The sequence below is a fragment of the Oncorhynchus mykiss genome, chromosome 6 (assembly GCF_057628025.1).
Source record: "Oncorhynchus mykiss isolate SJ-2025 chromosome 6, ASM5762802v1, whole genome shotgun sequence".
NCBI classification, from domain to species: Eukaryota; Metazoa; Chordata; class Actinopteri; order Salmoniformes; family Salmonidae; genus Oncorhynchus; species Oncorhynchus mykiss.
The window spans coordinates 53,809,259-53,824,665 of record NC_143027.1 but is presented as its reverse complement, the minus strand read 5'-3'; the positions used below and the strand labels follow the sequence as shown (position 1 = coordinate 53,824,665).

At 40.8% G+C, this 15,407-nt stretch overlaps 1 protein-coding gene across 1 annotated transcript in view; it reads left to right on the top strand.

Annotated features, from left to right (window-relative positions):
* LOC110526924 (sodium- and chloride-dependent glycine transporter 2-like) overlaps positions 1 to 15,407 on the top strand; it is a 61,088-nt gene that overhangs the window by 18,525 nt on the left and 27,156 nt on the right. Inside the window, exons 8-9 of the mRNA XM_090238188.1 lie at positions 1,652 to 1,776; positions 2,055 to 2,167. Coding sequence (XP_090094314.1) covers positions 1,652 to 1,776; positions 2,055 to 2,167 — 238 coding nt within the window. The remainder of the gene's footprint in view (positions 1 to 1,651; positions 1,777 to 2,054; positions 2,168 to 15,407) is intronic.

The following is a 15,407-nucleotide window of genomic DNA, read 5'->3' as shown; positions in this document are numbered from 1 at the left end:
GTTTGAGGTGAGTAATTGCTGTTCTGGTGTCCAGAATCTATTTTCGGTCATAAGAGATGGTAGCAGCAACGTTATGTACAAAATTAGTTACGAAAAATTTGAAAAAACTAAATAGCAAAGTTGGTTAGGAGCCGGTAAAATGGCAGCCATCTCCTCCGGCGCCATGCAATCCCGAAGCTGTGTTGGGTTGGGGAGCTGCAGTGTGGTAGACCCCTAGGGACAGGACGGGGCAACCTAGCTATATTGTGTGCAAGTAAAAAGAGCTCTACAGTACTATTAGGCCTATGAGATTAATTATATGGAGGATTTGCTGTTTCTGTGTGTTCATTTATATTTGAGGTGTATGTGTTTTTTTTGTGTGTGTGGGGTTTTTTTGTTTCCAAAAAAATGTAAGGTGGGAACTGGGAAGGAACTTGTGTTGGGAGAGAGTTGAGCTATTGACTAAACTGGTGGGGGTCGGGCATGCAGGCGACTCGGCTGGTCAGTTTGGCTGAAATTTGATATAAAGGATTTATTAATAAAGAGTTGTTAATTTCTCAGAACAAGAATAGACTGACAAGTTTCAGAAGAAAGGTATTTGTTTCTGGCCATTTTGAGCCTGTAATCGAACCCACAAATGCTGATGCTCCAGATACTCAACTAGTCTAAAGGCCAGTTTTATTGTTTCTTTAATCAGAACAACATTTTCCAGCTGTGCTAACATGATTGCAAAAGGGTTTTCTAATGATCAATTAGCCTTTTAAAATGCTAAACTTGGATTAGCTAACTCAATGTGCCATTGGACCACAGGAGTGATGGTTGCTGATAATGGGCCTCTGTACGCCTATATAGATATTCCATAAAAAATCTGCCCGTTTCCAGCTAAAATGTAATTTACAACATTATGTATTTCTGATCAATTTGATATTATTTTATTGGACAGGACATTTCTAAGTGAACCCAAACTTTTAAACGGTAGTGTACATTGATTTTCGTTTTAAATGAATCTATCCAGCAACAATTCTGTGACAGGTGAATTTACACCTCACAAAAAAAGGGAAATAATGGCTGGAAAAGGGGGAATCCTGAGGTGGGCGGGGCATGCACGTTGCTAGCTGTTTGTTTATTTCCAACATACAATTGTCATCATGAAAATCTGTCTGTTTCATGTTTTGTTTCTTGCCATGATCATTTGAGTGTTGTGATACTGAGTACCGTGACAATATCACAACATATAAACAAGAAGTAAAACTGCTACAAGCAGAGACTGGCACAGTATACTCTCTCCCTTGGTATGAGGCCATAGTTTTCTCACTAGAGGGAACTGTTGAACCACTCCACAAATGTTATGCATTTGGATAAGACTGCACAGAAGATAATTCATTTATTTGTTCATACATTTATTCAATATCACACATGACGATGGTCGATAGATATGTAAAAGAAGACATTATTTTAACAAAACCAACTCCTGTGTAACACTTAGAACATCCTTAGGTTATGTTATTATAATGTTTTGACATTTTGACACATTATAACAATTACCAACATATAGCCACTCACTTGAGTGTGATAATACTCCAAAAATGGAGTTCTAAGTTCTCAAATACTGTAAGTGTTACAGCCCTGTAACATTTACATCCCTTTCTTGTCTCTCTCTTCTCTTGTTTAGGGACACCATCATAGTGTGTATAGTTAACAGTGCCACCAGTATATTCGCTGGGTTCGTCATCTTTTCCGTCATTGGATTCATGGCCCACGAACTGAAGGTGCCCATTGAGAAGGTGGCTGATGAAGGTAAATTACACATTCATATAGGGTTCATGAAGCATCCAGACCTGGGTTCAAATGCTTGAAAAATCAAAATACACATAAAGTATTTGAAATTATTTGAAACCTAGGTCTGGTAGGATCAGATAGTGTATGACCAGAGATAGAGAGTGGCTTGGACAATTCTGAAGTGTAATAGTACTGTTTCGATATGCACACAACCCAAGTCAGAGTAGATAGTTGCTTTTGTTCAGTATTTACTGGCACTTTTGTCTCTGATCATCAATCTGCTTTAACACTCGCAGGTCCAGGCATAGCGTTCGTGGTGTACCCAGAGGCTCTGACCAGACTCCCACTCTCTCCGTTCTGGGCCATCATCTTCTTCCTCATGCTGCTGACCCTCGGCCTGGATACCATGGTAATCAAGCCTCAATGTGTGTGTTTGTAGGGCCCTATAAAATCTGTAAAAAAATGTTTTGTCTAATTCTGTTTATTTTTTTCCCCCAAATTACATTTTCTCTGTTTTGTTTGTCAAGGTTTCAGTTTTTCCCGTTTTGTCAGATTTTCGCTCTCAAAATCATTCATAGAAAAACAACAAAATTAGATTTTTTTTTTATCCACAAGAATGCTTAAACCACATCAGGCAACCACTTTTTAGGGCTGTAATAATTCTGAGAACATTTTATTTTTGGGTGTAGCTACATGTGTGCAAAGCAAGAGCCTTGTTTGGTTAGCAGTGTTTCTGTAGCACACATGATTGCAGAGTTTGCTAAACAAATCACCACTGGATTGATACAAATAGTCATGATATCACTCTGCCAGGTAGGCATAGGCTACTTTGTAGTTCACATTTAATTGAGAAGGTTTTTGGGAAAGCCTTTCCATCTACCCAGAAGACGGTTATCATTATTAGCATCATCACTAATGGCTACACAAAGTGTTAGATAAACGCACACAAAGACAGGGGCATTCCAGTGTTGCCTCTTCAGAAAGTTTAAGGGAAATACTAATCACTGATACATTTTGTTCATGTCTTATGATAATCTTGGGTAAATGAAATAATTCTTGAATAACTTTAATAAATCAAATCAAATGTATTTATATAGCCCTTCGTACATCAGCTGATATCTCAAAGTGCTGTACAGAAACCCAGCCTAAAACCCCAAACAGCAAGCAATGCAGGTGTAGAAGCACGGTGGCTAGGAAAAACTCCCTAGAAAGGCCAAAACCTAGCAAGAAACCTAGAGAGGAACCAGGCTATGAGGGGTGACCAGTCCTCTTCTGGCTGTGCCGGGTGGAGATTTTTATAACAGAACATGGCCAAGATGTTCAAATGTTCATAAATGACCAGCATGGTCAAATAATAATAATCACAGTAGTTGTCGAGGGTGCAGCAAGTCTGCACCTCAGGTGCTGAACAGTAGCAACTGGAGCAGCAGCACGGCCAGGTGGACTGGGGACAGCACGGAGTCCTCATGCCAGGTAGTCCTGAGGCATGGTCGTAGGGCTCAGGTCCTCCGAGAGAGAGAAAGAAAGAGAGAAAGAGCATACTTAAATTCACACAGGACACTGGATAAGACAGGAGAAGTACTCCAGATATAACAAACTGACCTTAGCCCCCCGACACATAAACTACTGCAGCATAAATACTGGAGGCTGAGACAGGAGGGGTCAGGAGACACTGTGGCCCCATCCGATGATACCCCCGGACAGGGCCAAACAGGAAGGATATAACCCCACCCACTTTGCCAAAGCACATCCCCCACACCACTAGAGGGATATCTTCAACCACCAACTTACCATCCTGAGACAAGGCCGAGTATAGCCCACAAAGATCACATCAGTGATTCAACCCACTCAAGTGACGCACCCCTCCTAAGGACGACATGAAAGAGCACCAGTGAGCCAGTGACTCAGCCCCTGTAATAAGGTTAGAGGCAGAGAATCCCAGTGGATAGAGGGGAACCGGCCAGGTAGAGACAGCAAGGGCAGGTCGTTGCTCCAGAGCCTTTCCATTCACCTTCACACTCCTGGGCCAGACTACACTCAATCATATGACCCACTGAAGAGATGAGTCTTCAGTAAAGACCTAAAGGTTGAGACCGAGTTTGCGTCTCTCACATGGGTAGGCAGACCATTCCATAAAAATGGAGCTCTATAGGAGAAAGCCCTGCCTCCAGCTGTTTGCATAGAAATTCTAGGGACAATTAGGAGGCCTGCGTCTTGTGACCGTAGCGTACGTGTAGGTATGTACGGCAGGACCAAATCAGAGACATAGGTAGGAGCAAGCCCATGTAATGCTTTGTAGGTTAGCAGTAAAACCTTGAAATCAGCCCTTGCCATAACAGGAAGCCAGTGTAGGGAGGCTAGCACTAGAGTAATATGATCAATTTTTTGGGTTCTAGTCAGGATTCTAGCAGCTGTATTTAGCACTAACTGAAGTTTATTTAGTGCTTTATCCGGGTAGCCGGAAAGTAGAGCATTGCAGTAGTCTAACTTAGAAGTAACAAAAGCATGGATTCATTTTTCTGCATCATTTTTGGTCAGAAAGTTTCTGATTTTTGCAATGTTACGTAGATGGAAAAAAGCTGTCCTTGAAACAATCTTGATATGTTCGTCAAAAGAGAGATCAGGGTCCAGAGTAACGCCAAGGTCCTTCACAGTTTTATTTGAGACGGCTGTACAACCATTAAGATTAATTGTCAGATTCAACAGAAGATCTCTTTGTTTCTTGGGACCTAGAACGAGTTTAAAAGTAGAACGTTTGCAGCCATCCACTTCCTTATGTCTGAAATACAGACTTCAATTTTGGGGCTTCACCATGTTTCATTGAAATGTACAGCTGTGTGTCATCCGCATAGCAGTGAAAGTTAACATTATGTTTTCGAATGACATCCCCAGGAGGTAAAATATATAGTGAAAACAATAGTGGTCCTAAAACGGAACCTTGAGGAACACCGACATTTCCAGTTGATTTGTCAGAGGACAAACCATTCGCAGAGACAAACTGAGATCTTTCCGACAGATAAGATCTAAACCAGGCCAGAACTTGTCCGTGTAGACCAATTTGGGTTTCCAATCACTCCAAAAGAATGTGGTGATCGATGGAATCAAAAGCAGCACTAAGATCTAGGAGCACGAGGACAGATGCAGAGCCTTGGTCTGATGCCATTAAAAGGCCATTTACCACCTTCACAAGTGCAGTCTCAGTGCTATGATGGGGTCTAAAACCAGACTGAAGCATTTCATATACATTGTTTGTCTTCAGTAAGGCAGTGAGTTGCTGCGAAACATCATTTTCTAAAATTTTTGAGAGGAATGGAAGATTCGATATAGGCCGATAGTTTTTTATATTTTCTGGGTCAAGGTTTGGCTTTTTCAAGAGAGGCTTTATTACTGTCACTTTTAGTGAGTTTGGTACACATCCGTTGGATAGAGAGTCATTTATAATGTTCAACACAGGAGGACCAAGCACAGGAAGTAGCTCTTTCAGTAGTTTAGTTGGAATAGGGTCCAGTATGCAGCTTGAAGGTTTAGAGGCCATGATTATTTTCATCATTGTGTCAAGAGATATAGTACTAAAACACTTGAGTGTCTCTCTTGATCCTAGGTCCTGGCAGAGTTGTGCAGACTCAGGACAACTGAGCTTTGAAGCAATACGCAGATTTAAAAAGGAGTCTGTAATTTGCTTTCTAATAATCATGATATTTTCCTCAAAGAAGTTCATGAATTTATTACTGCTGAAGTGAAAGCCATCCTCACTTGGGGAATGCTGCTTTTTACTTAGCTTTGTGACAGTATCAAAATACATTTCGGATTGTTCTTATTTTCCTCAATTAAGTTGGAAAAATAGGATGATCGAGCAGCAGTGAGGGCTCTTCGATACTGCACGGTACTGTCTTTCCAAGCTAGTCGGAAGACTTCCAGTTTGGTGTAATGCCATTTCCGTTCCAATTTTCTGGAAGCTTGCTTCAGAGCTCGGGTATTTTCTGTATACCAGGGAGCTTGTTTCTTATGAGAAATATTTTTAGTTTTTACGAGTGCAATTGCAACTAGGGTATTGCGCAAAGTTAAATTGAGTTCCTCAGTTAGGTGGTTAACTGATTTTGGTCCTCTGACGTCCTTGGGTAGGCAGAGGGAGTCTGGAAGGGCATCAAGGAATCTTTGTGTTGTCTGTGAATTTATAGCACGGCTTTTGATGCTCCTTGGTTGGGGTCAGAGCAGATTATTTGTTGCAATTGCAAACGTAATAAAATGGTGGTCCGATAGACCAGGATTATGAGGAAAAACATTAAGATCCACAACATTTATTCCATGGGACAAAACTAGGTCCAGAGTATGACTGTGACAGTGAGTAGGTCCAGAGACATGTTGGACAAAACCCACTGAGTCGTTGATGGCTCCGAAAGCCTTTTGGAGTGGGTCTGTGGACTTTTCCATGTGAATATTAAAGTTACCAAAGATTAGAATATTATCTGCTATGACTACAAAGTCCGATAGGAATTCAGGGAACTCAATGAGGAACGCTGTATATGGCCCAGGAGGCCTGTAAACAGTAGCTATAAAAAGTGATTGAGTAGGCTGCATAGATTTCATGACTAGAAGCTCAAAAGACGAAAACGTCATTTTTTAAAATTGAAATTTGCTATCGTAAATGTTAGCAAGACCCCCGCCTTTGCGGGATGCGCAGGGGATATGGCCACTAGTGTAACCAGGAGGTGAGGCCTCATTTAACACAGTAAATTCATCATGCTTAAGCCATGTTTCAGTCAGGCCAATCACATCAAGATTATGATCAGTGATTAGTTCAGTGACTATAACTGCCTTTGAAATAAGGGATCTAACATTAAGTAGCCCTATTTTGAGATGTGAGGTATCACAATCTCTTTCAATAATGGCAGGAATGGAGGAGGTCTTTATCTTTATGAGATTGCTAAGGCGAACACTGCCATGTTTAGTTTTGCCCAACCTAGGTCGAGGCACAGACTGACAATGGGGATAGCTGAGCTGACAACACTGACTGTGCTAGTGGCAGACTAAGCTGGCAGGCTGGCTAACCTATTTCATTGTGGAGCAATACATTTAGTTGATTTCCTCCTAAGTTTAAATCGTTTTTTTTATATTGTTGAATTCCATTTTAATTTCTGGAATACGTAATTCCATCCGCGTTCTCCGCATCGTTGATTTTAAAAGGGCCTTGTGTGTGTTGTTGTGGTTGCCAGTCTTCTCCCAAGTTTGATTTCCACGCAGGCCACGAAGCACCATCAGGCCCTCTGGCACCAATATTGTAAATTGAAACCAATAGAAGCCAAACTTTTTTTTAGGTTGGGGGCAACAGAGCAAGGTAGACTGCCTAGGTAGGGGATTCCATGTTTCATACATTTTGGTTATGGGTGGTGGAGGAGGTGACATAACTGCTCTGTAGTGTGAAACTTGCTGTGAACTGGTGACAAAATATTTCTATATGTGCTATATTTAAATGCCATATGAATCCAATCCATCATTATTTGTATATACAGTTGAAGTCGGAAGTTGATGTACACTTAGGTTGGAGTCATTAAAACTAGTTTTTCAACCACTCCACATATTTCTGTCTCCATTAGATAGGTTGATTATTCTGTCACATTGTATCATGATAGGAGGCAGGCTCAGGAATACGATTAGGGGGTTTCATTTCTCTACCCAAAATAGAGTACGTCATGAACATGATAGGGACGAAGCCCAAAACAAACATGTGTATATATATATATATATATATATATATATATATATATATATATATATATATATATATATATATATATATATATATATATATATATATATATAGTGAAAGCATATATATGTATATATATATACACATATGTTTGTTTTGGGCTTCGTCCCCATCATGTTCATGACGTAACACAGCGCTGTAACCCAAAACAAAGAGCGATGTGTAAACCTCTAATAAATACATGGGATGAGACCCGTAAAAACAAGTGCACACTAACACAGTAACACAAAAGCTGATACAACAGAGCACAGGACATGGAACAATAATCTACAAGGATAATGGGGAACAGGGGGCACATACAGTTGAAGTCGGAAGTTTACACACACTTAGGTTGGAGTCATTAAAACTTGTTTCTCAAGCACTTCACAAATTTCTTGATAACTATAGTTTTGGTAAATCAGTTAGGACATCTACTTTGTGCATGACACAAGTTATTTTTCCAACAATTGTTTAGACAGATTATTTAACTTATAATTCACTGTATCACAATTCCAGTAGGTCAGAAGTTTACATACACTAAGTTGACTGTGCCTTTAAACAACTTGGAAAATTCCAGAAAATTATGTAATGGCTTTAGAAGCTTCTGATAGACTAATTGACATAATTTGAGTCAATTGGAGGTGTACCTGTGGATGTATTTCAAGGCCTACCTTCAAACTCAGTGCCTCTTTGCTTGACATCATGGAAAAATCAAAAGAAATCAGCCAAGACCTCAGAAAAAAATATGTAGACCTCCACAACTGGTTCATCCTTGGGAGCAATTTCCAAATGCCTGAAGGTACTACGTTCATCTGTACAAACAATAGTACTCAAGTATAAACACCATGGGACCACGCAGCCGTCATACCGCTGAGGAAGGAGATGCGTTCTGTCTTCTAGAGATGAACGTACTTTGGTGCGAAAAGTGCACATCAATCCTAGAACAACAGCAAAGGACATTGTGAAGATGCTGGAGGAAACAGGTACAAAAGTATATATATCCACAGTAAAACAAGTCCTATATCGACATAACCTGAAAGGCCGCTCAGCAAGGAAGAAGCCACTGCTTCAAAACCGCCATTAAAAAGCCAGACTACGGTTTGCAACTGCACATGGGGACAAAGATCGTACTTTTTGGAGAAATGTCCCCTGGTCTGATGAAACAAAAATAGAACTGTTTGGCCATAATGACCAGCATTATGTTTGGAGGAAATAGGGGAACGCTTGCAAGCCGAAGAACACCATCCCAACCGTGAAGCACTGGGGTGGCAGCATCATATTGTGGGGGTGCTTTGCTGCAGGAGGGACTGGTGCACTTCACAAAATAGATGGCATCATGAGGTAGGAAAATTATGTGGATATATTGAAGCAACATCTCAAGACATCAGTTAAAGCTTGGTCGCAAATGGGTCTTCCAAATGGACAATGACCCCAAGCATACTTCTAAAGTTGTGGCAAAATGGCTTAAGGACAACAAAGTCAAGGCATTCGAATGGCCATCTCAACGCCCTGACCTCAATCCCATAGAAAATTTGTGGGCAGACGTGAAAAAGCATGTGCGAGCAAGGAGGCCTACAAACCTGACTCAGTTACACCAGCTCTGAATGGGCCAAAATTCACCCAACTTATTGTGGGAAGCTTGTGGAAGGCTACCCAAAAACGTTTGACACAAGTTATAGAATTTAAAGGCATTGCTACCAAATACAATTTGAGTGTATGTAAACTTCTGACCCACTGGGAATGTGATGAAAGAAATAAAAGCTGAAATAAATAATTCTCTCTACTATTATTCTGACATTTCACATTTTTAAAATAAAGTGGTGATCCTAACTGACCCAAGACAGTGCATTTTTACCTGGATTAAATGTCAGGAATTGTGAAAAACAGAGTTTAAATGTATCTGGCTAAGGTGCATGTAAACTTCCGACTTCAACTGTATGTAGCCCTATATGACAGTTTTGAGAGAGAGAAAGGGAAAGGGAGAAGGGAGAGATTAGACAGATGGAAGAGGGAAATAGAGAGAGAACAAGAGTACCAGTGGTGAGGGGAATACAGACATAGGATGAGTGGAGACGGAAGAAAAAGAGAGGGGAGTGGGAAATGGGAGACAGAAGAAAGATGCAAGATGAATAGAGCAAGAAAGAGGTGGGGAAGAAGAAAAGGGAGAAGGGGATCCACTTCTGACCTCATCAACAACTGCCTCTGCGGGGTGTGAACGCTCTAATTGGAGGGATCAGTGGCACATGTGCTTTCACTTTGTGTGTGATTGTGGTGATTTTTTTTTACACAGCATAGCTCACAGGGGTTCATGGAAATAAGCTGTTTGGCCTCCGTGGAGCTGCAGAGGAATATTCGTATTTATTGTGGATCCCCAGAAGCTACTCTTCCTGGGGTCCAGCAAAATTAAGGCAGTTATTCCTTTTTACAATGCTTTCACAACATATTAAGTTTGTGCCCTCAGGCCCCTACTCTACTACCACATATCTACAATACAAAATCCATGTGTACGTGTGTGTATAGTGCGTATGTTATTGTGTGTTTGTATGCATGTGTCCCCGCTGTTCCATAATGTGTATTTTGATGTGTTTTTTAAATCTAATTTTACTGCTTGCATGAGTTACTTGATGTGGAATACAGTTCCATGTAGTCATGGCTTTATCTAGTACTGTGCGCCTCCCATAGTCTGTTCTGGACTTGGGGACTGTGGGGTATGCATGGTTGTCCAAGCTGTGTGCCAGTAGTTCAAACAGTTCGGTGCATTCACAAATACAAGTAGTGATGAAGTCAATCTCTCCTTCACTTTGAGCCAAGAGAGATTGAAATGCATATTATTAATGTTAGCTCTCTGTGTACATCCAAGGGCCAGCCGTGCTGCCCTGTTCTGAGCCAATTACAATTTTCCAAATTTTCCAAAGTCCCTTTTTGTGGTACCTGACCACACGACTGAACAGTAGTCCAGGTGCGACAAAGCTAAGGCCTGTAGGACCTGCCTTGTTGATAGTGCTGTTAAGAATGCAGAGTAGCGATTTATTATAGACAGACTAGCTACTGTTGTATCAATATGTTTTGACCATGACAGTTTACAATTCAGGGTTACTCCAAGCAGTTTAGTCTCTTCAACTTCTTCAATTACCACATTATCCATTACAAGATTTGGTTGAGGTTTAATGAATGATTTGTCCTAAATACAGTGCTTTTAGTTTTTGAAATATTTAGGACTAACTTATTCCTTGCCACCCATTCTGAAACTAACTGCAGCTCTTTGTTAAGTGTTGCTGTCATTTCAGTCGCTGTGGTAGCTGACGTGTATAGTGTTAAGTCATCCGCATACATAGACTGGCATGTCGTTAGTAAAGACTGAAAAAACTAAGGGGCCTGATTCTACCTGGATTTTGTTTGAGGCTTCCGTTAAAGATCACCCTCTGTGTTCCGTTAGACCGGTAACTATTTATCCACAATATAGCAGGGGGTGTAAAGCCATATCACATATGTTTTTCCAGCAGCAGACTATGATCGATAATGTCAAATCCAAACTGATGTCGAACAAAACAGCACCACTATTCTTTTTATCATACATTTTTCTCAGCCAATCATCAGTCATTTGTGTAAGTGCGGGGCTTGTTGAATGTCCTTCCCTATAAGCGTGCTAAGTGTGGGTGAAAGCCTGTTTTCGATTTGTTTACTGTAAAATAGAATTGAATCTGGTCAAACACAATTTTTTCAAAAGTTTACAAAGGGTTGGTAACAGGCTGATTGGTCGGTTATTTGAGCCAATAAAGGGGGCTTTACTATCCTTAGATAGTGGAATATCTTTTGCTTCCCTCCAGGCCTGAGGGCACACACTTTCTAGTAGGCTTAAATTTAAGATATGACAAATAGGAGTGGCAATATCGTCCGCTTATTATCCTCAGTAATTTTCCATCCAAGTTGTCAGACCCCAGAGGCTTGTCATTGTTGATAGACAACAATAATTTTCACCTCTTCCACGCTTACTTTATGGAATTGAAAATTACAATTCTTGTCTTTCATAATTTGGTCAGATATACTTGGATGTGTAGTGTCAGCGTTTGTTGCTGGCATGTCATGCCTAAATTTGCTAATCTTGCCAATGAAAAAAATCATTAAAGTAGTTGGCAATAACAGTGAGTTTTGTGAGGAATGAGCCATCTGATTCAATGAATGATGGAGCGGAGTTTGCCTTTTTGCCCAAAATCTCATTTAAGGTGCTCCAAAGCTTTTTACTATCATTCTTTGTCATTTATCTTTGTTTCATAGTGTAGTTTCTTCTTCTTTTTATTCAGTTTAGTCACTATTTCTCAATTTGCAGTATGTTTGCCAATCAGTTGTACAGCCAGACCTATTTCCCTTTTCTTTTGCCTTAGCCCTCTCAACCAAAATGTGTTTTAATTCCTCATCAATCCACAATGATTTAACAGTTTTTACAGTCATTTTCTTAATGTGTGCATGCTTATTGGTAACTGGGATAAGCAATTTCAGAAATGTGTCAAGTGCAGCGTCTGGTTGCTCCTCATGGGGCAGCAGAGAGGAGCGTTGGGCCAGTAACCGAACGCTGACAAGGTAAAAATCTGCCATTCTGCCCCTGAGCAAGGCAGTGCAAGGCAGCAACCCACTGTTCCCCGGCCACCGATGACGTGAATGTCGGTGTTAGCCTCTCTGATTCAGAGGTGTTGGGTTAAATTAATGCATTCAATTGTACAACTGACTAGGTATCCCTCTTTCCCTTCCGTTTCCCATTACACATCACGGACCAACAAATATTCTTTACAACAACATTGGAATCGCTCCAAAACTTCTTGTATGACCTCTTATACACTATATTAGGCCCAGCCTTTGGAACTTTGGTTTTCCTGCTTTCAAACAAATTTCTGCAGCATTAGTAAAGATGTGATCAATACATGTTGATGATTTCATTCCTGTGCTGTTTGTAACTACCCTGGCAGGTTGATTGACAACCTGAACAGGGTTACCGTTTGAAGTTCTCTCTGGAGTGGGCAGCCTGATGATAGCCAGTCAATATTGAAATCACCCAGAAAATATACTTCTCTATTGATAGCACATACATTATCAAGCATTTGACATATTGACTGTTAGCACTTGGTGGCCTATAGCAGCTTCCCACCAGAATGAGCTTTAGGTGAGGCAGATGAACCTGTAGCCATATTACTTCAACAGTTTTTAACATGAGATCCTCTCTAAGCTTTACAGGAATGTGGTTCTGAATATAAACAGCCACACCTCCACCTTTTAGTTAGTTCTGTATCTTCTGTATCTTATAACCATGTATTGCTAACACTGTATCAAAGGTATTATCTAAGTGAGTTTCAGAGATTGTCAGAATATAAATGTCATCTGTCACTAGCAAATGATTGATTTCATGAACCTTGTTTCTTAATTTACATATGTTAATGTGGGCTATTTTTAACACTTTTCTGGAATGCTTTGATTGTTTTTCTTGCTTTACTGGGAAACTTAGCATGCTCAGGTGTTTTATGTTAGTGCAGGGTGAGCTGCACACAGTGGACTTCCTGCTAGGGCACACCACCTCAGTGCTAACTGTATAACTGGTTCATAGGCATATGATTACTGCGTACAATAGCTGTAGGGTCAGCAGAGGCATCCAGGGCAGTAAGAGGGATATACATTTGGTTACTTACATTGTCTTCTAACGCCGCTGGGATAATGTGCATTTGCTGAAGCATAATGACAACTCAGCGACACAATGGTAGGGATTAAAGAAGTTGGGCTTGGGTCATTGATAAGTCATTGTCTCAACGCAGCCTTACAATGCTGTGAGTGGATCCAGGAACCCAAATGATTTGGATGGATCCCATCCTCATAATACAAGCTTTGTTTCTAGATGGTATCAAAATTGTCAATAAATATTACACCCACAGAGCTGCAATAGTCTCGTAGACAGTTATGGAGGGCTAAAAGTCTGCTGGACCGTTCAATGCAGCGATTTAGGGAGTGCAGAGGGCCAGATATTATGGGGCGTTTGTTGGTTTCAAGTAGTAACCCGATCAATTCTATAAAACAGGAGTGTTGTCAGATTGGCCGTTTGTAAATTCAGAGCGTTTTGCTCTCAGAGCATTCAGAGTGCACACTGGACGATCTGGCCGAAAGTAGGGTTGATCCAGGCATTCTGACTTAACAACAGCAGTTACCCAAGCTAACTGGCTAACGTTGGCTAGCTTGCTAGCTACTTCAAGACACAAAGGAGAGAGCAGCTCACTCTGACCATTTTATTCGCCCTAGCAGAGCTGGTTAGGCTGTTTAATGTTATCCAGAGCATTGCAACTGTGCTGCTGGCAACAATTTAACAAAAATAAATATTTTGCCAACGTTTACTGACACTGGCCATATTCAATGGGTGTTGAGCGTTCGTAAATTCATCAGTTATTCTGCGCTCTGCAACACTCAGACGAGAGTTCTCTGAAGTCAGAGTAGATAGCCAGAGCGAATTTACAAGTTGTCATAGTGACATCATAAACATTCTATTGAAATTGTTACTTTCATTGTGAAGTCTTTTGTTTAGGCATGTAGCTAGGTAGTTAAACAATAAACCACAATCCCAACTCATAATGCTACCCTGCATGAATCTGGCGGTCGCTAACCAACCATGTTCAATGTTAGCTAGCTAACATTCGGCTATAACTAGCAAATCAAATGTCTCTGAGATACGAATAATATTACTACACAGCTCATACATGTAACGTTAGCTAGCTAACAGTACACTTGAACTTGAAATGAAAACGACTTTCTGACAAAAATAGAAAAGTGTAATATCTGAAAATGTAGCTATCTAGACTCTCTTAACGTATACATGGATGGAGGCTTCACCCTCTGTCACAGATGCCATGGTTGCCCTTAGTTGGAAGATGTAATCCGGAGCCTTCTGTGTGTGTTCTCTTTGACTCCGTCTGCATTTTTGCAATCAAACGGCAGAATTTTCCCCATCTCCTTAGCTATCATACTGTAATTCCACTGATTTTAAAACTCGGTCCTCCAGAAAGTGGAGAGCAACACTTATGCAGTTCTACTATGTGATATCTTTCAAAAATGCTGCATTAGAAAGGATTATCTACACATACTGACCAGCTTATATTATAGAAAGAAGTGTGCTACATGGCAGACCAATTCAAACTCATCTCTCGGCATGTCCAGCCCACTCATTATCTCAGCCAAACATGGCTAGCAGGAAGGTTGCTCACTTGTTCCATGGCTAAACCAACTAGGCTCGTAATTTAACAATTTTATTCATATTTACAGATGGCACACAAGTTTGTTATTAAGGCACATCAAATGGCTTTCTTGTAAAGTAGTGACATGCGACATACACCTAGTTTCCTGAAACGAGTCACAAATTATGTGATACCGATAGTATCTTTCAAAACTGACCCGAATCAAAAACCGTGGATTGATAGCAGTCTTGTAGGAAAACTGAAAGAGAGAGATGCTGCTTATAAACAGGGCAAGGTGACCGGGGACAATAATTTGGTTAAACAGTACGAATATGAATTACACAGATCGACCAAGATGGCGAAAAACAAGTATAGAGACAAAGTGGAGGAGTAATTCAATGGGTCGGACACAAGGCGTATGTGGCAAAGGCTCCTAACGATCATGGATTACTAAAAGAAAGCCAGCCACCTACAAGCCAAGTTAAACACCTTTTTCTCAAGATTCAAGCACAATGACCCGATGACAATGGGCCAACCCCAGGTGGTGGTGGTAGATATCATTACCTCCTCGACACCGATCCTCAACCCGGGGGCCACACAAGGGTGCGTCCTCTGTCCCCTCCTGCATTCTCTGTATACCCATGACTGTGGGGCCTCACACAGTTCCAACTCCATCATCAAGTTCACTGAAGACACAACTG